General features: G+C 42.5%; 1 protein-coding gene across 6 annotated transcripts in view; it reads right to left on the reverse strand.

The window, feature by feature from the left end:
• DIP2C (disco interacting protein 2 homolog C) overlaps window positions 1-25,385 on the reverse strand; it is a 301,056-nt gene that overhangs the window by 71,552 nt on the left and 204,119 nt on the right. For all 6 annotated transcript variants that reach the window (XM_079996376.1, XM_079996372.1, XM_079996374.1 and 3 more), the window contains 5 exons: window positions 15,492-15,623; window positions 14,671-14,790; window positions 14,106-14,303; window positions 10,669-10,760; window positions 6,672-6,782 (listed from right to left, as the gene is read on the reverse strand). In XM_079996376.1, coding sequence (XP_079852502.1) covers window positions 6,672-6,782; window positions 10,669-10,760; window positions 14,106-14,303; window positions 14,671-14,790; window positions 15,492-15,623 — 653 coding nt within the window. The remainder of the gene's footprint in view (window positions 1-6,671; window positions 6,783-10,668; window positions 10,761-14,105; window positions 14,304-14,670; window positions 14,791-15,491; window positions 15,624-25,385) is intronic.

Raw genomic sequence — 25,385 nt, forward strand, 5'->3', positions numbered from 1 at the left:
TAGGCAGGCCCTGGCAAATTTACAAAAGTTTAAAAGGTGTTAACAAGTGCATATATTAATATTAATAATATATCAATACGCTAATGTGTAGCATATATACATATATTAATAAATTATGCAGATATGCTGAAAATGAATCCTGTATTATCCTGTGATCGATGCTTTCAGCCTACCACTAACTTCCCCCCCTTTCGTTATTTGCAGAAAATGTAGTTCTTTTCTCCTTCAATGTAATTAAACCTAGTTGCCAGTGTCATCATTTACAAGCCACATCAGTGGTTATTAAGACCCAGGCTAGGCACTCAAATTTTGATTAATAATGGTCCAAGACTGACATGTTCTCACAAACCTACTATGATTCGTTTCCTGACTTATTCCAAGGCAAGTTAAAATATATTATTTTAGGTTCATACCAATTGCCCTTTTCCTTTTCAAAGCAGGGATCTAGCTACTGTTAAACCCAGCTTTAATCACTTGGGCCTCTCGGTCAATCTGCCACTTGGGCACAAAGCTCAGTGTGGGGCCCAAATGGAATTGTTTCCATTTGCACATGACCCACAATATCCACTTTGGGCAATCTAGCATACATGGGCTCTCAACAGATGCTACAGATACAAATCTCCATTAAGGCTCATTTGGAGCAGTAACTACCACCAGAGTTTAATGGTGTTATTTGCGCTGAAGACCTTTCAGTGCAGATATCCACAAGCTCTAATAGCCACTCTGTCCATAGCCGGGTTTAACAACCAAAAAGCAAAGTAACTTTTCCCACAGTCATGTCCTCTTCATCACTTTTGTCAACAGAGCCCATGGAAGCTCATGGAAGGTCCCAGACATACACGGGAGTTTATGCCAACCACTGGCCAACTACATTGGAGTCATTTGTCATTGACTTTCCTGAAAGTCAAGAAATGACTCAGGGAGGGAGGGAGGGAGGGAAAACAGAGGAAGAGAAGAAGAGCAACTCTAGTGAATACAAACCAATAAGAAGATTTGTTGTACCTCATCTTCAGAAGACTTGGGATTACAGATGAAAAATACAGGTTGACACTACACAGACACAAGTATCCCTACATAGAAGGAGAAGATGAAGGAAAAGGAGAGCCCCACATACTATGTAGATTTATCATCTAAAATATATATATTTGTGTCATGTTCGTGTGACTCAGGTTTTTCATAAATTCTGCTCAGGAGCTCTGGGGCCTTCCTTGGATCCTTTTCCATCAGAAAGTGAACAACACACTGAAGAAAACCGTAAGATGGTTTGTGTGCCTTTGTGCCAACACACAGAACATACCAGCAAACATACTAATGAATCAGCTGAATTAACAGATTTCAAAGCAACTGAATAGTCTGTGTCCTCAGTTTAACTCGCTCACATGCAGTGGGGCCTAAGACATTTTCTATTATTCTAAAGTAATGGGGGGACGGGACCTGTGGGTCTCCAGATATTGTTGGACTGCAGACTCCTGTCATCACTAACCACTGGCCCTGCTGGCTGGGTCAGATGGGAGTTGGAAGTCTAGCCACATCAGGAGGGCCATGGGCTCCCTACCCCTCTCCTAAAAGGAACTGGTTTCCTGGCAAAACCAACAAATGGGTACAATTCATCCATTGTAAAAACACTGTGGAACAGACTCCTACTATGCCAAGAAATTCAAGAGTAAATGTATTAAGGCAAAACAGGTAGCATAGGAAAGGAGATAAGGACAAAGCAGAGGCCCAGGAAAAAGAAGGTGATCTTGTAGGGGCATCTGGAGAACTATGAGAAGAAGACGAAGCAAGCAGATACAAGGAGGGAAGCAGAAAGCCCAAGTCAAGAGGACTACAGGAGCCAAAGACTAAATTACTGTGTTTCAAGTAGCATTTGCACTTGCTATACACACCAGAAAGAGCATGGGAGTGTCTTCATCTGATTATCTGATTTGTTTCCCTGGATTGTACACCCTCCACCCTACCCTAAGCTCCTGTTCAAGGAAGCTGCCATCTGTGCATACGCTGTTATTTGTTCATACACAGTGGCAGCTGGAACTGTACTAGCCTCAGCTTAACCACGGCTTGTGTTTTCAAATTAGATGGCAACCGATCTGAGGGGGAAACTTATGAAAAATGAACATTTCTCAAGAAATTACAGGGTACATATGGATTGTGGCTAACATCCAGATTAAAATACAAGCAGTAGAAACTGGAGCTGGAGTAAATGGCAATCTGTACACAGCCCAAGATAAAGAAAGATGTGGCAAAGGCATTGGGAAACAGGGAAGAAAAGCTGAATTTGGCTTTTGCCAACCATGTGAGCTACAGCTCATAAACTTGGCCACATTTCCCACCTCGGGTGTTTGTGCATATGGAAGGCATCTCATTAGTATGCAGACACCGTTGTTGGAAGAGAAGTTCCATACAAGTGGCATGAAACCTGTTATGTATGCCAAAGGGACATAGTGTTTGTTGAACCTCTTGCGCTCCTGTAGCTTTCTTGCTTTAGTGGCTCATCAGTGCAAGCTATCTGAGATATAGTACGTAGCATTAAAGGAGAGTTGTTTCTAAAAGCCTTGCTTCGTTCTTGCCCATTTTCCTGCTACCCAACACAACAAAACCACTACATTGTGCAAACCTTTCCTTCAAGCACAATTAATCCCTAAAGGCACAAGAGAAGAATCACCGTATTTTTCGCTCTATACACCAGACCACAAGACGCACCTAGTTTTTGGAGGAGGAGAACAAGAAAAAAATTATTCTGAATCTCAGAAGCCAGAACAGCAAGAGGGATCGCTGCACAGTGAAAGCAACAATCCCTCTTGCTGTTCTGGCTTCTGTGATAGCTGCGCAGCCTGCATTCCCTCCATAAGACGCACACACATTTCCCCTTACTTTTTAGGAGGGGAAAAGTGAGTCTTACAGAGCAAAAAATACGGTAAACAGAGTTCACATTGGTCAAGCCCACATGAGATTTTCCACACATTTCAGTCACTTCAAGTCATGCTGTCTATCTACCTATCTACTTGCCCACCTAATGTCTTCTGCCACTACACTGTTGCATCAGTCCACCATCCACACAGAGCCTGCCTGCCATATTTATTCTATTTGCAACTCTGTATTTTATGTGCAAGCTCCAAAATGTGCAAGGCTCCATTTGCTGAAGGAATGCTACAGAGAGGTCCAATAATTGAAAAGAACAAAAGAGTAGCTGAGTCTTTGGGTATGATAAGCCTCCAATCAAAGTCAGAAAGAAATTTGCAATTGACTAACGACAGGACCTTTTTCCTGGGGTGAAGTGCAATTTTCACCAGCTCCTGCTGTATATAAACAAGTTCAGGCAATAACCAGTCACATGGATTACTACAACTAAAAACTTCTATTTGTTGTCAAAACCAGAGTCTAAGGTAGTTGCTTTTGTATTTTCCTATATCAAAACACACAATTACCTCAAGTTTCCTTTTTCATTATTTTTTGTGACAGAGCGATATCCGTTTCCAAAGCAGTCTTGGCAAGGCCAACTGTCTAAAGTCTTCCAGTTACTTTTTGCAAAATTTCAACAGACCAGGCTAGAATAAGACACAGAATGATTCTGGCACTTTTTTGTTCAGATGCATTTTCAGTTTTCCACAAAGGAGAACCCAATGACAATCTTGGGGGGCCAGTTCTCAAATACAGAACAGAGGACATGCATATTGGAGGGGGGAGGGGGGAGGAAGAGAAGAGACGAAAGTCTGGAAGGTGCTGTTTCACCTGTCATTTTGCAGAAGTGCCTAGAGAAACATCCTTGTAGAAATTCTCCTTCTGCGTAATACTATAAGACCCTGATCCCAAAGCTATGAGGAATGTAGCAACTGTAAACATGCATGTGAAAAGACCAGAATGAGTCAGAAGAGTCCATCTGTACCTTAAAAAACACCTGAGCCCATTGGAGGACTCTCCCCCACGCCAGCAAAAGCAAGTTGTTCTGACCCGGTTAAGTTTCATCAACCCCACTCCAACTCTGCACATGTGTTCATGGTAAATTTCCTACAGGGCCACATAATCATCAGGTTGCCTCTCACCCAACACATCAATGCACAGGAAACTACAACTTCACACTGAAACACTCGTTTTTTTAGCACTGTAGGCCTCACGATTCAGCATTAGTCAGTAGAAATTGCAACACAAGAAAAGCAAGGAAAGAACCTGGATATTAAAATAGTGCTGATATAATGCAATATGAATCAATGGATGTGTTCACATATTAAGCCCAAAATCCTGGCCTAGCACAGTTAACAATGAACAAGGAAAGTGCCGGTGCACATTGTCCCATCATTTGTGCTTTGATTCTCCCTTGGTGTAAACAGGATTAACAAAACAGGAAGCAATGACTTCCTGGTATGCCTGAATCCAGGATCATTTCTCGTTGCTCCTTACCAATTTGCAATTGGTAAGCAAAAAATGAACCATGGCTTAGGGCTGGCTAATAACTGCAGCTTATTAGAGAGCAGCAGACCATAGGCTTGGAAGTAATGGGAAATTAAGGCTTCCAGGTCTGTTTATCCTGCTTATGTCAGGAGTGAAGTGGGAACAGTTGGACAGAATGCTCCATTTGTTACGTGACGGTCCTTCAAATTTCTGAATGGGGCTTTCATTCTTAGTCTCTTCTCCAGGCTGAACATACCCAACTCCATTAACCTTTCCTCATAGGACTTGGTCTCCAGAACCCTTGCCATTGGGACACCTTTTATTTTTTCAATGACTTCTGCCAAGAATGGGGTCAGTTCTCTGGGTAAGGTCTGACCAAAGCAGAATACAATAAGACCAATGGTTCTTGCCATCCAGATGCTATATTTATGTGGAGGCAACCTAGAGAATTGCATTAGCCTACTTAGCCTCTGTATCACACTCCTGACTCATGTTTAGCTCAAAGTCAACTAAAATGCGTTGATCTCTCTTTTTCTGGCACATACTGCTGTCAAGACGTGCATCACACATCCTGCATTTGTGCATCTGATTTTCCCTACCTAAGTTATTCAACTCATTTGGTTGTTTTTTGATCCATTCTCCATCCTGTCAACATCATCTTGGATACTGGTTCTGTCTTCTAATGTATTAGCTATGCCACCCAGTTTGGTGCCACCTGTAAATTTGATGAGCATCCCCTCCACTCCTTCATCCAAGTTATTCATTAAAAAATACATATTAAGACCAGGCTCACAAGAGAACAATGCACTTTTCCATTTTCCACTTCTCTGAAGCGTGGCAAAAAGCCACTGATGAGCACTCTTCTGGAATGGTCCATCAACCAATTACAAACCCACCTATCAGGAGCATCAGCCAGTCAACATTTTTACCAGCCTGCCAACAATTATATTGTGGGGGACCTTGTTGAATATTTTACTGAAATGCTACACCCACAGCATTCTTCTACCAGGTTAGTAATTAGAGATAAGGTTAGTTTGGCAAGCTTTGTTCTTAAGAGACCCATTGGGGGGGGGGGTTATGTAATTAGATTGTTTTTTTCAAAATTTATGTAGATTGACTGCTTTTTGATTTGTCACCGAATCTTTTTGAGCATTGGCCTCAACAGTCAGCAGCTGCCTGGCCCCCGCTTTTTCAGATGGGGACAACATTTAGCCATGTCTAGTCTTGCAGCAGTTAACCTGTTCTTCGAGAAGCATCAAAAACTAATATGGATCTCAGCCAAGTGTAAACTTAGCTCCATTTGGATTAGTATAGAACTTTGCAGCCGTTAGTTTAAGATCATCCATCTCCAACAGGATTTCAACTAATTTAGCCTTTGTGCAGAGGATTCTTAGCGTGTTTTCATGATTCTATGTGCAACTGGAGCCTTTATTTCTGTGCATAGAAGCCACCTTATTATTTTGGAAATTTAGTCCTGGTGTGGAATGCTGGGCACTGCGAAAGTGAAAGAAGACTCTCTGCAATTGAAATCCCCAAAACCGACAGTAAGGAAATACTTTAATTTGCCAAACAGCAGGTCAAAAAGTAGTGAGCAAGCTGTGAAGCTCTCTAGAACTCTCCAGCAGCCTGACTTTTAAGCAAAATTGGGGGCTTGGTACTGTATAGGAAATATAGCAAATTCCTAGTTATGATGGATTTTGTATTTTCAAAAATGGGGGAATCGGTCATTGTAGATTTCTTCATACCAGCATCCCTAGAATACCCTAACCTAGTGAGTCTGCTTCATCTTCCTAAACTGCATCTTGTCACAGCAGATTTTATGGCTTTAACACCAACCTAGTTCCTGTTGCTCCCTGTCCACACGTAACAGCCAGCCTGATGAAGCGTACTGGACAACTTGAAAGCTTGCTTGCAAATGGACATTTTGGTATCATAAGCCTATGGCTCTACTATGGACTTTTTCTTTTGGGTCAACAGGGCTGCCTTTCTTATCTGTGTGTCTCCAAGGAAGTCTTAAATGCTGACTTTACTCTTGTTATCTGTTGCACACAACAGCCTGCAGCCACTTCCAACCCAAAATCAAAATGTAAAATCTAGAAGACACCCAGCAGAGCTAAGAAAGAATAACTGGAGCATGTTTAGGAGGGTGACCTTTCATAAAAAAATAAGTTACATAAGGATTCCATTTTATCCCAAAACGCATGACCTACTCAGACGGGCATGTCATTTGGCAATTTGTTCTGACAGCAATTGTAACAAAGACAACGAGAAACTGTTTCTCTTACCTTTCTGGTAAGTGGCACTTCAATAGGTACAGGGACAACTTCTGCAAGCAGGCAGCCATAAAATGCTACCATAAAAGCAGCAGGGTCATTATTGGGAAATACTAGTGCTACCTGCAAAAGAGGAGGGAAGGGAATTAAGCAGAGACTCCCAACACATTTTCCAACCTTTAGATAATGCACAAGAAACATTTCATGTGTATGACACACAACTTCACTTTGGTGTTTTAGTTTTTGAGAGGAAGCCTCTCTAGAGTGATCAGTATCAGAAACACAAAGAGAGAAGGGTAGAGGAGATGAGATTTCATAAAGTCAAACCAATTCTTCTAACAAGAACGTTTCTTTGATATCTTTGGCTTAGGTGCATAAGCTATACTTTAAAGGTGTAAACTGCTCTGATGGTACGCTTCCAAACAGTTTCATTCAAGGTCAATAATATAACTCAAGACAGAAGATACACACCCTCATTTCAACAGACCCTCTTCCAAAAATAATGAAAGGGGGAAAGCATCTACTTTTAACCCACCATGGTTTCAACTAATACTTGCATTATGCTTTCATTTTGATCATTTGCCAAAGGTCAAATCGATAAATTATCTGCCAGCTTACAATGACTCTTAGAGGATGCTATTTCTTTGTTGAAAATCACATTTCTAATCAAGCTCATGCAAAAGGAACGCGCACACCACCACCCCAGCATTTTCCCAGTTACAATTTACATTCACAATTTTGCCCTCTCTCCTTTCTGGATGTCTCCGTTGGGGACCAGGGATAGTGAAGAGATGCTCTCAAAATGGTAGCATGGTATTTAAGGCATTGACTTCAGACAGAGCCTTGACAAAGTCTGAGCTCCTCCACATGTGCTGCATGACCTTCCTCTTAGTGTCCAAGGCTCAGGTGCATGCACTGGACTAACACATGTTTGCATGTTGAAGCTGTCCACCTCCTCGTCTTCGCCACGCACAAAAAGCCGCATTTCAGGAAAGGAGTCTGCATGGCCTGACTTGGCGCCATTATCATTGCCTTTAAAAAGGAAGGTGAGGGAGCAAGAGAACATGCAAACTGGGCAATGGTGCCTATGCGTGGGAAATTTAGTTTTGGAAATTCCGTAAAATAAAAGCAAGATTTATATCACTAGGGGAACTTTGGATACCTTTTAATGTTTTGGTATATGTATGTTATAACCTACCCTTAGTCCCCAGGATATAATGAAGTAAAAATTAAAATAAAAAAAATCCACTTTCACTGTAACACCCGGTAATCCTCATCAAAGGAAATGCACAGAGCGGGGGGAAAGCCTAGCTGTGCTGTCATCCTCATGGCTTCCCTTGTCTTACTCTCTCTGGGAACTGCTTCAGCCCACTACTGCTATGGCTTAGAGACTTAAACACTGTCATAAATCAAGACGAAAGATTCCATGGACCCGTCTTGGCTAAATGCCAAAGCAGAGAGTGATTTAAATTCAACATCTGCCCACAGTTCTCTTTAGTTTAATTCTTTATGATTACTTATGAACACAAAAACGAGGAAATAATTTATTTTCTGTAGGGCTCAAACCAACTTCCCCGGCCCCCCACCAGCCCACTTGTCAAGTACAAGGGCAGCATTCTGAAGTTAAGTAGCTTAAAGGGTAGAAGAAGAGGAAGAAAAATCCCCGTACCTATGCCATAACTGGGGATAAAGTTGCAAGAGACTACAGCGGGAAGGGCAAAACCAATGGGATTAAGGAGACTCCTCGGAGCTTAAAACTGTTCCTTTCACTATTTTGGGAGGGCTCTCTTTGCACAATGCCAGTCACTTGCCCAACTTCCATCAACGAAAACTTAGCAGTACCACCAATGTTCCAGCTTCGTTGAATGGAGCCATTTAGAAAAATGCTCTCAAGCTGGGAGGCAGGGACTCTGTGTGCACAGAAATTTAGCATATTGCTGTTAGTCGCTTGCTTTGAATGTATGCGGGTGTTTTTGTGGTTTTTCCTATTTAGAAGGCAGCTTGCCCCAACCTACAGGAAACAGGGACTTTTTTAAAAAATAAGCACGTTCCGTAACAGAGAATTTTCTATACGGAGTAATGAGCGTTCTTGTGCAAATTTGGGCTGAAGAAACAGCTGTACAGAGACTTAAGGCTTCTTATGCACAGGAAGTGAGACTTTGGAGAGCCCAGGAGGACGTGCTTTCATATTTTGCCCTAGGCTTGACGTGATCAGGGCAGCTACCTGCAAAACTCCTTAAAAAACCCAGCAATTGGCACAACCATCATGAACTACAAGCTCCTCAAAGGCAACCAATGGAGACAGTACCTCTCAGTAGTATTTTCCCTACAGTATTTTTTTACTTTGCATTTATTGCCATAAGTAGTTTTTCCCATCAGGATGATACACATAGGAAAAGAGAATTGTCTGTATCCCTGTGTGTGTGCATGTATAGGAGCAGCTTCAAATGTGTCTGATGACTGGTCCAATTTTGGCACTGACATGGGGTGTGGGTGTGGGGGGGTGTGGGGGTGTGTGGCAGTTCATGCACAGAAGCCTTCAGGAATGTGCAGGAGATGGAAACTAAAACAGTGACAGACACCAGCAAGGGATAAGAAGCAAATAGCAGAGGTGGTGTCATGTGGGAAAACGCAAAGCAAATATTGGATGCTGAGGTCAGTCAATGGCAGGCAAATGAGCAGCGAGTATAAACTGAAAGAAAATCAAATTGGCAATGCAGAGGCAGTGAAAACTCACTTGAAGGAAGCCAAATCTTACAAGTATTTAGCAGAAACAGGCAAAAAATGGGCTTTAGACAGGGATATTGGGAGTTCAATTGTCTTCAAGTGAGCCTCTTGGTTTTTCAGGATCGTCTCACTGTCTTATTGGGTGGGGGGGGGGAGACTGGACTGTATGGGTATATCAGAGACTTTTGCTAAAAGGAAGTAAGTGCAGTGTACGAGCCTAGCTGGCAACATTATACAAAAAGTGCGCTCACATCACAATATGCAAAATCAAGGGAAATGTGCAAAATGTCCCCCCACCCCACATATTTTATTTAATAATGCAGACACGTTTGTTTGCTTTTGCATTGAAGCAGGGAAATGTAAGGAATCTGAAGATTATGTATTAAGAAAAGGATTTCCATGAAGAAGATCCTAAAGGAAATTTTAAAGAGGCATGTTGTGTGCAGAGTATATGCCTCCCCTCAGCATTAGGGAAACATGGAAAACTGTCCCCATATTTTATTTTATTTTTGAACTGAGGCAAGTGTGTGGTTCACATTCCTGAGAGAAGCTCTGGAACTCAGTAGCCAACATGGAGACTACTAGAAGTTGTTTAGGTTAAGCTCCCACATTTCCTGACCACAGCCTATGCTGATGGGAGGTGAAATCCAGTAGCAATCAGTGGATTCCACATTAGATACTGTGGACTGTGACCTACCCAGTCATTGTAGAGTTGAACAGAAATGATGAGGACAAGCCTAAAAGTTATAAAACGCATCTCCTGGCACCCCCAACCCCAAAGTAGCTATGCTCTTATGCCAACTTTCCCTACTTTCAAGTAGGATTTTGTTTCTTTAACCAGTTTTGCTTAGTATCTTATTAATTATCTAGCAGCATTCCTTGGTTCAAGCCTGGTCTCTTCACAAGGCCCTCATTGTTTCAGGGTCTCCAATACACACAGCCCCATTACCAAAATTAATTTCATCCGCATGATAAACACTCTTCATATAGGGAAGCCTTTGTGTCACAGAGTAGCTTGTTTGAGAGAAAAGAGAGAAAGGAATTTTTTTCTGACCATAAATAGACTTCTGAGGTAAATTTCCAGCCAACCATTAGTGAGTAATAGGACACGATCGTTTAGACGTGTGACACAGAACTAAAACATGGACAGTTGACTGATCTGTTCCAAAGTTAGAAAATTCACTATGTACCCCAACTCAAATACATAGCTTTCACCTCCATGTGTCTTTGATGTCAAACGTGACATACTATTAAGGCTTGCAATGAAAGCACAGGCACTTACCCTGTCTCCTGGCCGCACCATTGGTTCTTGCTTCGTGCCCAACTTATGTAGTATGTTGTATGCGACTTTCATACTACGGGTCCACAGTTTGCCTATTCACAAAACAACTGTGTGTAAGTATTCCCATTAAGATGGGGCTGTACAGTTTCATTCCAAAATGATTCAAAACACACCTTGTGCACCCATTTGCAGAAAGCCTTTATTGTTCTCCAACGGAGAAATGTGCACCATACCACAAACACTGTACTTCCTGCTATAATATCACAGAATGATCACTTCAATCTTCAAGCTAAACTTGATAGTAAAGAGGACAGGTATAGAACAAGCTGAGAAAATGGAAACTGGTGAACCATAACTTCACTACCATTTTAATTGTAATTCAATTTAATTTTATAGCCAAGTGGAAACTTCCATTTATATTATGGAACTGAAAGTGGGAGAACTATGCAACTGCTGTCTTGTCAGCACAAGTGAGTCAGTTCAGTTTCAGTGTGCCTGGCCCAGTTAATTATTTTGTTCTTAGCCGCTTTCCTATTGGCAAGCAGTATCGTGGCTACTTATGAAGGGCAAAATTAATGGGGATTTTTCCTGAGCAAGCTGTTCTGAAAATTGGGTAAGAGCATGGCTTGCGTAGAGGAAAATGTTCTTCTGCGACTGTGCCAATACAAGTTCAAGAGGTAGCAACATTTGGCCCAGATTCAATTGTGGCCATAACCAAGGCATTAGTCACCTTTAGTCTGGATCAATGTCATTAAGCCTACTGAGAACATTCATACAGGTTATTTCCACTTCCTACAAAATGCCAAAATCTTTCCACACCAAACTGTGATTGTTTCCAAGCGGTGCCTTTCACGATGAAGCCTATGGCTACAAAAGGTTAACAATGGAATGCTTCAAAACTAAATAAATAAAACCAAACATTTGCAAGCAGAATTTAGGGAAGAAGAAATATTGAGTTCCTATCAACTTTACTGAATTAAATTGTATGTACAGCATGAGGAAACAGAAATGTACCTGAGGCGAAACCATCTCAAGAGAGACAAAGCTCTTTACACGAAACAGTTTTGGTACAAGTACTTGCTTCAGAACAAGGTGGGCAGATAGTCAAAGACCTCTTCCAAGAAATATTAGGGAGCCGTGTCCCTGAGATGCTTGTTTTCTACATGTGTGTTCCCTATGTAGTGTACTCAAACAAAAGATATCCCATTTGAGTTGTCAACAATGTTCCTTTTCAAAATGTCTAGACTGGCTCTAAGCAACTTTTAGTAATTTTAATTGGAATTTATGGGCATTTAGAAACATTGGGAGCTGCCGTATACCATGTCAGACTATTGGGTCCAGGCAGCTCAGTACTGTCCACATTGGCTGGCAGCAGACTGCCAGGAATTCAGCCACGGAGCTTCAGCCCTTCCTCTACTTAAGCACTGCGGCCTAAGGAAGTTTCACACTTTCTCTTAGCAGAGCCAAGCAAAGTGATAGCATGCTTGCAGATTACTAGCTCTTAAGATGCAATTCAGTGAGTTCTGAAAACCCAAGCTTGCTCTTGGCATCATTTACCTGAAGAGAGCAGGCCCCATCCCTAGTATGTATATAGGGGAAACATTGTTTTCCATCTGATCCCAAGTAACCCTACTTTCAAACTGTTAAGTCTGCCAGACTTCTTAAAAAGCAGAGGTTGACTAAGGTGCTTTTGCATCATTTGGCCCAAAGCCTTCTGGCCAGGTCATTTCCTCACTAGTGCCTTGTCACAAATGTGTTAAGTGTAAAGGCTGCCCGAGTAGCGCTTGTGGGCAGACAGGTGTGCCAGCAGAAAAGTAAACTACAAAATTAGCTCCCGTATAATGTACAGTAGGATTGTCACCACCACACGGCACCAACTCAGCCACAGCAAACCAGAATACTCTTACCAAACCTATGTACAGCAGTTCCACGTTTGCCAAAAGACAGCTGCAAATAATCGTCAATGGTTTTTTTTTCCAGTATCACAACAAACACAACAGCTTATTGATATGGCCTGCATCATATGACTCTTGTGACGTGGGTTCCAATTCTACTAGCATTAAATAAGGAACAACCAGGTTGCCATGACCAGAAGAAGAAATGGCTTGGGCGAGGATTGGCCCCTGCTACCAAGTGCCAAGAGGATGGGCCCAAGAGTAGCCCAACTCACACTGTACAAGCAAAATGTGCTGCGCTGAGGTCCGTAGCAGCCTCTGCAAAACTGTAACTGCACAGGCGGCTACGGAGTATGTATTTCAGACAGATAATTGTACATTTGAGTAAAGGCAGAAGGAATTACTTCAGGGATAGTGTGCACATTAGTCTCACTAATTACAGTGGTGCCCCGCAAGACGAATGCCTCGCAAGACGAAAAACCCGCTAGATGAAAGGGTTTTCTGTTTTGGAGGTGCTTCGCAAGACGAATTTCCCTATGGGCTTGCTTCGCAAGACAAAAATGTCCTGCGAGTTTTTCCGACTTTCCCCCCCTTCCCCCCCCTTTTTGTAAGCCGCTAAGCCGCTTATCCGCTAAGCCGCTAAGCCGCTAATAGCGCTTAGCCGCTAATGGGCTTGCTTCGCAAGACGAAAAAACTGCTAGACGAAGAGACTCGCGGAACGGATTCTTTTCGTCTTGCGAGGCACTACTGTATTTCTGTGCTGGTCTGTGTATGCAAACACATTGTGTGAAGAGTATGCAGTGCATATGACTCACTGCTTCTTGAACCCTTGCAATGGTTTGAAATTTGAATTTTTATATCAATTATTTCACTCACAGCACTCAAGACTTTTGCACATCTTCAGGCATGGGAAGTCTTTGCAGGGTAACTTGAATTTCAATAAAATCCAACGAAAGAAAACCAGCCAATCTTAGATATTAATAAGGACATCTCTATAAGGAATCAGACTAATATCCTAGCCCTGTGCTTTAACGCCAATTGACACAGGCTCTCCAGAATCTCTCAAGGAGATTTTACCCCACCCCACTCCCCAATCATTGCAACTAGCAAGCCTGTTAAGTGGGAAGTTCTGGATTCAGCATAGGGCTTCACAAAGTCAAAGTATGCCCCCCTCCAATGAGCTACTTACTTTCCCATCAGCTCTACTCCCTCAGATAAATGTATAAGTACATAGCCTCAAAAACCCCCACAAAAGTTATATAGTTTTTTTAAGGATCTAAGGAAGTATAAGATGCATATTTCGTAATGATCAAAGACGAAAACACAGAGTTCTATTTTCTTAACTTGGGGACAGTGGCGTAGCGTGGGGGGTGCAGGGGGGGCCAGCCGCACCGGGCGCAACATCTGGGGGTTAGGGTTATGGGGCGCAAATCCACGGGTTAGGGGGCGCAAATTACTTGCCTTGCCCCGGGTGCTGTCAACCCACGCTACGCCACTGCTTGGGGAATGGGGAATTGCAAGGAAATTCAAAAGGTTGCTGACCGTAAGTGAGAATATATAGTGGTTTTCCATTGGTGTCCATAGTGGTTAGACAAGGAGCTTTCGGGGAAATGGTTCCCCATCGTTGCAATGCCGCTTCAAGAGATGGAGGCCAATTCGTAACCACGCCCAGCTGTTCTCCACGCATCGCCAACATCTGCGCTCCCTCTGGCTTTGGTTGGTTTGGGTCTGGCTGTTGAACTTACAGTTGTAAGAGAGCGTTACTTCATGTTTCTTAATGCCATGCTTTATTATGCCTATTGATAAGTCAACATCTGCTTTTGAGAAATCAAATGATGTACATGCAATGTGAGACAACTCTATGCTGGTTTCTGATCTTCTTCTGTACACCTCCCATACCCTACCCTGTAACCACACTGCTCCTTTCTCAAACACACACACCAGGCTAGCAGATCAAATGCATAAAAAACCAGTTTGTGCAATTAAAATCTGAGTTCAGAATCCAAGCTCACTTGCTGTAAAACATTTCTCCAAGCACACAAAAAATGAACAGTACTTTTACAAACCCAGTACAAAAAACTTGGTCAGGGGAGTCAAACTATTTTACCTTCTAATAATTCTTCAAAGTCATCTACAAAGAACTCTCGTAATGGGGGCCGTTTGGGTCGTTTTAAGGTGTTGACCAACTGCTGAATTTTTGCCGACACTCTGCTGCTTACGGGAACTCCTGCAGAAAAGAAAATTGACATAAGTTTTCAAGCAGCAGACATGCCTTCCAGTTGCAAGCAGAGGAGAAAACCATATCAACCTGAAGGCAAATTCAAATAGGCAGGTTAGCTAGTTGCACACCCCTGACAGCTTGTTACCTATGGACTGGACAAAGTTCCAAGATGAGCAGCATCTGTGCAAAATGGTGAATAGCCTTTTTGCTGCCATGACCTTTATACCTGGGAACTGCTGGTCATGTGTTACAAGAGTGGTCGAGCCATGGTCCACTGCCACTGGACATCTAAAATCATATATGCCTCCCAGTGTAGATATAAACCTACTTTGGGTTTAGGTATATAGGTACTGTCTGCCTTTTTAAAAATCCTGTTAATTGGTCCAGGAAGCAAATTCCAACACCTCTAACAAGTAAGCAATTTCACTAACTAGCTATAGTGGGTACTCTTATGAAACAACTTGCTCTTTTCCTGAGTTTTTTCACATCTCTGGGGTTCTCCTTCCAGTACCTATAAACACGCCAAACACAGACATTTCTCACTTTCTTCTCTTTCCTGGTCATCTTCTTGGCAGAAATGTGAACTCACCCAAACTTTTTTTTTTTTTTTTTGGGGGGGGGGATATTCTCATTAAATGGCCTATTTAGCCAAACATTCCCTCCTGTGGTTCATGCACTCCTACATCATTTTTACAAGCCATAATTACCATCGCCAGTTTCCATAAGTTCAGCATTTCCATATTTTGGTGCCACCCTCGATGTTGAACCTTGTGGTCTTTCTACTTGTATTGAGTGTTCTGAGGTGTAAGTGGTAACATCTGGAGGTGCGGAATGGTTTTCTGCAGAAATAAATTCAAACCTTTTAATAATCTCTTCACATACTTTTGAGTGAAGCTGTCTTACTACACAATCCAAACACTCGTCCTACAAAGTTAACACTTTTGTAACATGCTGTTGCCGTTAATACACTTTTGCATTTAATGTAGAACCAAAGTTTCAGGAATTCAGATGAAAATAGTCTCACTTAAAGCCCATAAGAACGCAAGGAGAGCCCTGATAGATTGTACCAAAGGCCCATCTAGTCTCTTCCGTTCTCCCAGTGGACAACCGGATGCCTCTGGAAATCCCACAAGCAAGTCCTGAGAGCAACAGCACTCTCCTGCTCATGGGGCACAAGTTATGCACTCAAGCTGCACAAGAGTCTGTAGCCACGAAAAAGAACGTTCCTCGAATTGAAAACGGGATAAACGTTAAACTAAAAATAATTTCAGGTACCCATACTTTAAGATGCATTAGTTATTTGTTAGACTGGAAGAAGCTGGGGTATAGGAGAGAACCAGCCATCTAAAATTAAAACATTAATATATTGTTGTCTATTACATGGCGAACAGCTTCTGAAACCAAGGGTAGCTGCAAAAAGAGTTTGTGATATGACCCGGTGGTGGTCAGAGGGGATGTGTTCAGAGTAACACAACAACTGAATGAACATCTGATGATGTGGACTCTAGTCCATGTGTCATAGTAAGCTGGTTAAGTACTTAAGGTGACCGAAGACTCTTGTTCTTACATTTTACTGAGTAATACTTTTTGTGTCGGCTTAAAGACTCTAATTTCTAGGCACACATAGGAGTAAGTTCCTACTTTCTCCTCCTCCTACTTAAGAGTAAGTTCTGCTGGAATCACTGGGGCTCACTTCCATACGAACAAGGTCAGGTTGACAGCCCACGGCATTCAGTATTATGGCAGCCATAGTTTCACAGTTTTAATTTCATTTTAAATAAAAAATGTGTTAGGCTAGGTAGGACAACATAAACAGATTTGGTCATCTGTACGCTTTAGTTGAGATTCCTGGATTGCAGGGGTTGGACTAGAGGACCTTGGTGAGGTGCCTTCCAACTCGATGATCCTACAACTTTTGCCATCGTCCTACAGGTGTGCGACTTCTAACGAATTGTGTGGACCAAGAGCATCAGGCTCGCCACTTGCCTATTTTTAGACGCAGTTGCTATTTTGATTCTTTCTCAACAGCACAGGCTGCATTTCCAGAAGCCAGCATGACTTGGTGAGTGACCTGCCTTGTGACGTTTGTTAAACAATTCGCAAGCTAATCCTCTCCTTTCACAGCTCAGTAACCCACCATTGCTTTCCCAATTTATTTTTTCCCCTCGGCCGCTTTTCGGCTTGCACTCACTCTCTGCGCAGTCTTTTTTTTGAATCGTGCATAGCTACAGGAGGCAGGAAGCGACACCATCTCATGCTTAAACAAGTTTCCTATTCAGAAGGCTAAGTGATCAAAAGTGCCATCCCATCAAGAAGGAATGGTGCCATGCCCCTAAGCCATACTGAAACCATTAGGAATAATTGCCATTGAGTTTAACCAAGGCATAGATTTCTAAAAAGGAATACATGCTCCATTATCTATAGATTCAAGACATCAGCGCTCAAAGGAATCAAGTGGTTGCAGGAAAACCATCTCTAGCTCAAGCTAATCACACCACTCCCTCCCTTTGCCAGCCTTGCTGGTGACCCAGATCATGGGCGGTGGGGACAACAACACATAAAACAAGCAATCGTTCTTTTCTTCAACCACATTATGATTCCTATAATTATTTGGCATTGGTTTCTCGCTTCCAATTGCTTTGTGCAATTTTTGTTTGGTTGGCTGCCTAGAGAATACCAAAGGAGAGGCCAGATATAAACATTCAAAGCACTGAGGCAAAAATCACGGGATTAAGACACGTCTGCCCACTCAGTACAATATATTCCAAGGCATCCGTGTCAATAGATCCAACACAATTCACACAGAGGTGAACTCAGATGTAACAGGGCAAGATGGTAAATGTCCTGCCAACAGGTGCCTACTGAGAAAATAGCTAGAGTGGAATCAACTGGAGGAAGATTTCGCAATCATCCTTTGCATCATGAGTGGGTGCATTTAGCCTGAATATCTATTTGAGGTTATTTCCGAGTTATTTCTTGTTACAATCTTTAAGAGCCATCTTTGGAAGAAGAGTAGCTTGATTCAAAAACACGAGGAGCCCTTCAAAGTGAACATGAATGGAATGACTGTACAAGATACCTGAAATATTTTCCTGCAAGTATGTGAGCTTCAGCTATTTATGTACAGCGACAAATTGCCTTTGTACATTGATGATGATTTACTCTTTAACTCCCAGGTTTGTGAGGAATAATAAACTATGCCAAAGCCAGATTAAGGTGGTTGGGGGTCCAGATGCAGTTCTCAAAATATGTGTCCCTTATCTCCCCCCACCCCACCCAAAAAAGGCACACATGATATAAGGTACTAGAAAATATGTCTTGTGATATTATAAAAACTAACAAATCTATTATGGCATAAGCTTTTGTGATCTAAAAATGTATTCTGAGCTTGTACATCTCTCGGAAAACAGACAAGCTAAAAACTGTTTGCCAACCTTGATGGAAAAAGAAAGAAAGAAAATACCCTAAGCCCGTGGAATTTCACATTTTAAACTCAATTACTTCATCGTTGTTTCGATCATTTCCCACCACCCGCATTAATACAGTTCCAGAGCTTCAACCAGTTTTAACCTGGCCTGAGTTTTAGATGCAGAAGTTCCAACGGTGTCCAACTGTGAGCTTAGACGTGCTCTGCTGACTGAGCTTGGGTTAATATGCACAGGGGACTGATTCCTAAGAGGAGTTGTCATAACCCTGTAGTCACTAGGAGTAAGGGTTCGTGGAAAGCAGAACAATTTGCTTCCATTAAAAAAAAAATACGATCAGGCCAGAATCCTTTGGGAAACCAGCAAACAGGATTAAAGCACTTTACCCTCCTGTGGTTTCAAGCAACAGGTATTCAGAAGCATTGCTGCCTCCAGCTGCGAACCTAGAGAGTAGTCATCATGCCTAGTAGGCACAGTCAGTATTTTCCCCCCAAATTGCTCAGTTAAAAAAATAAAACAAAATAAAGCCTTCTCTTTTCCAGTGTTCTGCCCCAACAGCAAAATCACTGAGGTAACCAACAGGATTTTTAACGCTATACACACTCTCTCTCTCTCTCTAATTTACAATTTGATTGTGTCAAAATTATTATTTGAATTTATACCCCCCCCCTTTTATAAAATAACTTTAAACCAAGTTCTCGCTGGCATCCGTTTGTCTCAGGATGCAAGCTGCTTCTATTTTAGTTCTGCTCAGTTCTGTACTGATAATGATCCCTTCACCATGAACCTTCCCCCCCCCCCCCCAGCTTCCTAACAAGGAAGCTGAGGCTGAAATCCTGTCCTTTCTTACCTGGGACTAAGCCCCATTAAACACAGAGAGATTTCCTTCTGAGTAGACCTATATACTACTGTACTGCGAGTTAACTATACAGTGAATTCTTAACGAGTACCAGGACTTCAGCTCGTGCATAGAAGGAAACATGTCCAGAGGTGGCATGTGCCCATTGCAACTGGCAAAGCAAAAGGCTAGGCAAACAGCTGAGTGCCAGTGATACCCCTTGGACTGTTTGTAAGAAGGCAGGTAGGGGGCAGGCTGCAGGTAGGCTGAGCTAAGTGGGGCAGTGCCCCATTCACCCAAATGGACCAGCATCCCCTGGACATGTCTAAGCCTCTTTTCAATATTTAACAGGTCTCTGGATCCATGGAAATTCTAAAGGCTAGAAAACAATTCTTATAGTCAAAACAATGCACTTGTCAATCAGACCTCACTCATTGGCTAAAGACACTGAAAGGTGGGAGCAACTAGATCTGCTTATCTTACAGAAATTGCTTAGAAGGTTGTCTGCACAGTTTGCTCCAACTTTACTTCTAGGAAGGAGAGTATCTTACTTTAAAATAAAATAAAATTAAACGCTGCAGGGACGGATCATGCTGTCTATAAAAAGCTATGTGGAATTGCCTTCTGTTCTTCCCAATCCATGGTAAGATGAACAAGAGGGACGTCTACTCGAAACCATTCCTTAGTAGCAGTTTGTTGGCAGGGCAACCAGCTACAAAGCTTGGAAGAAGTGATGAAGTTAGCCAAGTGGTTCAGTGCCACCGTCAGCCATGATGTAAGTGGAAGAATGACTGGAACTCATCCCTCCTTCTGAACTATGACTTTTTGCAAGGGTCAAGCTTCTGAACAGCAGAAGGAATACCGAATGCAAACTTCCCCATCTGCACCTGTTCACTGTAACTCTTGAACTACACAAAACATGTGGTGGTGGGCGAGAATGCATTTTGCATATTGCGTCTGTCACTGAAATTGTGCATTGCATGTTTTGCATATCGGAAAGAGAAAATTAACTCTGTAAATGTATGCACTGCCTAAATGGCTTTAAGATGACATACCAGATCCAAAATAAAAGTCATTTAGAGAGGGTAGCCGCCAAGCTATGCTGAGGACTCAACCTCCGCTACGAGAGCTCAGCAGGCCCATTAAGTAAAATTAAGTTGTTTCAGAAGAAAAATGACTCTGATCAACATATGTTGATGATAAATATAGGAACAGTGACAGCTGTAAGACTTCAAAGTACATCTTCCCTTCACAAGCATATTCATTTGCATTGCCCCATATCCCGATCCCTTTCAATAAATTCAATCTGTAAGCCACCAAGTTCAAACAGCTGCTCTCCAACAAGAACTACAGATATTTCTGCCACCAGATCAAAATGGTCTGCATCATTTTACTAGGGGAATAAGTTACAATTCACTGCAGAATTAAATTAAAATACTTCAATTGCATCTTGCTTCTGTTTGGTTGCCAATCAGGCTCTCATTTCATGTCAGGCCTGAGTGATGCAAGGGGGAGGATTAAGAAAGATTATTAATTTGCCACGTGGCAGGTACTTTAGGTGAGCAAATTAGGAGAAGTGTGGTGCAGCAGCAACTGGGCCAAAATAGGGGTATATTGTATTTAGATACAATAAAGTCACCACAGTAATTTGCAACTAAAAATACTCATATAGGAGAATAGTTAGGCCACTGGGAATGGTGAATTATTTAAATGTCATTTCATTCAAATGGTCAATTTTTTTTGGGGGGGGGGGCGGTATAAAAGAAGAAGTTGTCCTCAATTCATAGGACAGAGTTCCCACCTTCAGTGGAGTTACACGATTCAACCATTTTGCACATGAAAAAAATAAAGCAAGAATCCAGCCAACTTCTGAGCCAGCCAAAAGGTGTTCTGGTGTCTGCCAGCTCTACAATTCTTTGACGAGCGTAGCCACCTTTCCATTACCAAAAATAAACACTGCTGGGAACTGGGAATTCCCTTTTTAATTCCAGTTACTAGAACAAAGCATTACTTGCAGTCTAAAATTAGCTCATTTAAAGAAACAAGGTTTGGTCATCCAATACTTTCTTTCTTTATGCAATGGCACTTCCATAATTTTGCTTTTCCAATGGTCACTAACTACCAAAAGCGTTGCCTTCGTTGCTCTGTTAAAATTCCAACCATTCCCATTAACTGGCTTCAACTTCTGTGTTTTTGACCATGTCTTCTGTTTTTTAATCAGCCTGCACTCTTTCATTTGTACAGCAAATCCCACCACTATTCCCAGTCTCCAGACCAAGGTGTGTACAGTGGGCACCACCCAGAAGTAAGAGGTAGAGAGCTTGGGTGGTACAAGATAAGTGGCGCTGGGTAACAAGAATAATGTGGCAAAATAATGTGCTTATTGAAAGACCACCCTCAAAAGGCAGTTTGGCACTGGTCCTTTGCCTTTCCAGCATGTGCATGAGCAATACAAATAAAGCAAAACAAGGATGACATGAAAACTATGTTGTCCCACTACCTTGGTTAGAATTTGATACCGTCATTGAAGAAGCCCCAGAGGGTTTTTGAGAGTGGGGTGAGAGAAGAGTTTTATCCTACTCTTGCTCAATAGCCTTGATATAATCTTAGTGAGTCCAATGTATGTATTGATTTAAGGCACGACTGAGGCTTCTTATGTAAGGGAATCTTAGTATTAGTATGTTTAGGAGTTTTAGTGTTGACTTTCATTTTAAAGGACTAAAAATATGGGACACCACAGCAATACTTTGACACATGGTATTTTTGACAAATTGTACATCGAAGCTTATGCAACTACCATGCGTGGAAGTTGGGCCTGGCAACTTGTTCCAATAATTCTCTGCTAATTCTGTTTTAATTTCTGTTTGGAACATTATGCATCTGTTTCAAAGGATTTCAAAGGTTAACTTGCAAATGGAAATTCGCTGCCAACGACAATTGCTGAACTACTCTCTGTACTACATGGAGGATGTAATATTGGTCAAACAGAACTGAGCTCTAGTAATTACCTAGAAGCAGTTCCCCTCAATTTAATTGCGGTGCATGGAGGCATGAGAACTTGCTGTCAATGTAAGAAAATGTGGGACCATCCTGAGGATGCTTCAGCAAAGTTAAAACAGTACTTGAGCATGAATGAGATGGACTTAGCACACAAGGTCCCAAGAATAACAGTCCCAATGGTTCACACAAAAAAGACATGCACGGTTGTCTTCAATGTCAATACCTTCTGTTTCAGAAGCAGGATGTCTCTGGCTACCAGTTACTGAGAAGCACAACCGAGGAGAGTGCTGTTGCACTCATGCCCTGCTTACAGATTTCCCATATGGCTGGCCACTTTGAGAACAAGATGCTGGACAAGATAAGCCAAGATCTCAGCAGGACTCTTCTTCTGTGTTTATCAATAAGGGTTAACATTAGACCTCATCAGGCCATTACTTGCCTGAAGAGGGGAAGCATGGTCAAAAAGGCTGCAGTTCCTCACATTGAGCTCTGTCCCCATAGGTGTGCAGCTATTCCCACCCACATCTGTGCTGGGCATAACCTCTGAAGCAGGGTGCTTGCTCTACCTTGTTGTTGTTGTTTAGTCGTGTCCGACTCTTCGTGACCCCATGGACCAGAGCATGCCAGGCACTCCTGTCTTCCACTGCCTCCCGCATTGCTCTACCTAGGGAGCCTAAATGTGTGGTTTAGAATCCTAGCCATTTAGGCTTCTTAATCATGCAGGCTTCCTGCTTCGGAAGTCGTGTCCAACATGGCAATGGTAGGGAGCAATATGAGCCATGTGACGGGGCAGGGATAAACATGGGCCTCCTGCTGCCATTTTCTTTACACTTGGCCTCTTCACATGTGTTACACCCCAAGAGGGCTATTCTAAAGCTATAAAGCAATGCGCACTTTCCTGACAGCAAGTCTCACTGAATTCAGTGGGGCTAACTTCTGAGTTGTTATGCACTGGGATGTCAAGTCTCTCTGCCCCAAAAGAGAAAGGCAGAATCAGTTTTTGTCTAAGATGCCCCCTTCATTTCCAATTGCAACGACAATTTACACCTGCTGCGTTTATGGACACCTGCGTAAGTCAACAAACCACAATTCAAATAAATAGCACTGCATAAAAGGTTTGGACAACCCTTGGGCAAGTTTGCGGTTACTTTGAAACCCAGTTATATTTCCTGTTATGGTCCCCCATACCCGCTCGATACACTTCCTTGGGGGTTCTTTAGCATCTGAACAAGAGGGTAAAGATTTCACCTTGGACCTTGATCCCTACTGAGTTCAGAATGGAGTTTTTCCATTCTTCACAGCCAGAGGTATTGAGTGCTGCCTTTGAAAAATTCATATTTGTCACAATTAGCACTTTCAGAATGCAGCAGTTTGTCATAATACCACGTCTCCCACAGTCAGAGTAATTTACAGAGGGTGTTTTCCAAAGGGGAACATGGGAATTTGTATTTCGGCGTCATCAAAAGTACATTGTTATTTCTGAGTAACGGCGCTGGGAAGGGGAGATTGCCCCAGTGCGCTGTCCTATTTTTAGGGCATGAATGAAACACTCCGATTACTGGGCTGCTTTTCTTTAAAATTCTACCTTGTGGGCAGGAACACAGTCTGCAGGAATCTCTCTTCTTTATAACAAGAGAAAGAACTACCATTGGACCTATTAAAGTCAGACTTTCTATTCCACTTTTCAAAAAATGAAATAAAAAATGTAGGCTTGTACAATTTCTCTGCTCTGGGAGAGAAACTTGAAAGCAGCTTACCCCCATTCGCTACCTGCTAACAAGCATTTAAGGAGACCCGTCTTGCATTCCCATCATGAAGAGAGAGGTCGCTCTGAGCACCTGTCTCCCATCTAATTAAGAAGCTGGAATTGAACTTCAAGTCAAAACTACAGACGTGTCTGGTACCAATCTGGTCCTCGGATTCCTTTCACAGTCTGGGGTTGTTGTTTTTTAAAAGGGAACTAGTGACTTGACTCCTCTATACAAAGTGCCAATAGGATCAGTCTATGCATTCAGCCAGTGAAAGCGTGATTCACATGACAAGCCCATTGTGTGTTATGCTTGCTGTCTGGAGAAATCTCCACAATGAAGACCGAAAGCCTGAGCAGTCACCCAAACTGGGGAGAAAAGCCATCTTCAAATCTCTAAAGGGTTGTCATCTTGAAGATGGAGCAGGTTTGTTTGCTCCTGCTCTGGAGGACTTGAACCAGTGGATTCAAGCTACAAGAAAGGAGATTCCGACTAAACATCAGGAAGAACTTTCTGACAGTAAGAACGGTTCAAGAGTGGAACAGGCTCCCTCAGGAGCTGGTGGACTCTGCTTCATCTAAGTGTTTTTTTAAGCACAGACTGAATTGCCATCTGTCATGGATGCTTTAGTTGAGATTCCTGCATTGCAGGGTGTCGGACTAGATGACCCTCTGGGGTCCCTTCCAATCTACAATTCTATAATTCTATAAGTATGGAGTGGGTGGGATTGTGGGAGACGTAATAAATATCTTGTTTCCTGGACACATTTGCCATGCGCTCACCTTAACTTGTGCATGGGAAAAAGCAAAGTAGATCCTGCAAGTTTGAGGTTCACCCACTACTGATGAAGACAGGACTGAGCTAGCTGAGACAATGGACTGACTCAATCTAAGGGAGCTTCCTACGTTTCTAAAACAGTTGGCAGAAACACACAAGAGGCCTTTCTCAGTTGTGGCCCCTGTTCTCTGTAAATTACTTGATTCGGCAGACCCATATGGGATCAGGTATGGTTTTTCTGGCCCTACTGGGTTTTGTATTCACTTTATCAACCACTTGTTTGTTTCTATCCATTTATGGGCTTAAAAACCCAGCCTATAAATATTCTTAGTAAATGCATTTAAGAATCTATAGGCTCCCAGTTGGCTCACACAGTCTCCTGGTAGAAAGGGTCGGTTGGAAGAACCTATATTAGGCTTATGTGCACTTTGTCATGTGTGCGCACACCTGCCTTGAATGGCACCTGTACATAGCTGTCAACCTTCCCTTTCTTTGCGGGAAATTCCCTTATTCCAGCGTGATTTCCCGCTGCTTCCCGCTGCTATCCCGGATTGTTAGATATCCCGTAGACTGTACCCGAGACAGGTGAGGCTGCTGATCCCTTATTTTCAAGGTGGCTGATCCCTTATTTTCAAATCTGAAAGTTGACAGCTATGCACCTTTACATGAACCCAGCCTGTGCTATCTCCCCCCTCCCCTATTGCAACAGAAGGACCGGCATTCACAGATGCAATGTGTGTAGGTTCTAATCACAACCAGTGCTCTTCATTCAGGGTGCAAAGGAGATCAGAATTTGATCCACTACCCAACTTT

This window comes from Podarcis cretensis (assembly GCF_951804945.1).
Source record: "Podarcis cretensis genome assembly, chromosome: 12".
Lineage (NCBI taxonomy): Eukaryota > Metazoa > Chordata > Lepidosauria > Squamata > Lacertidae > Podarcis > Podarcis cretensis.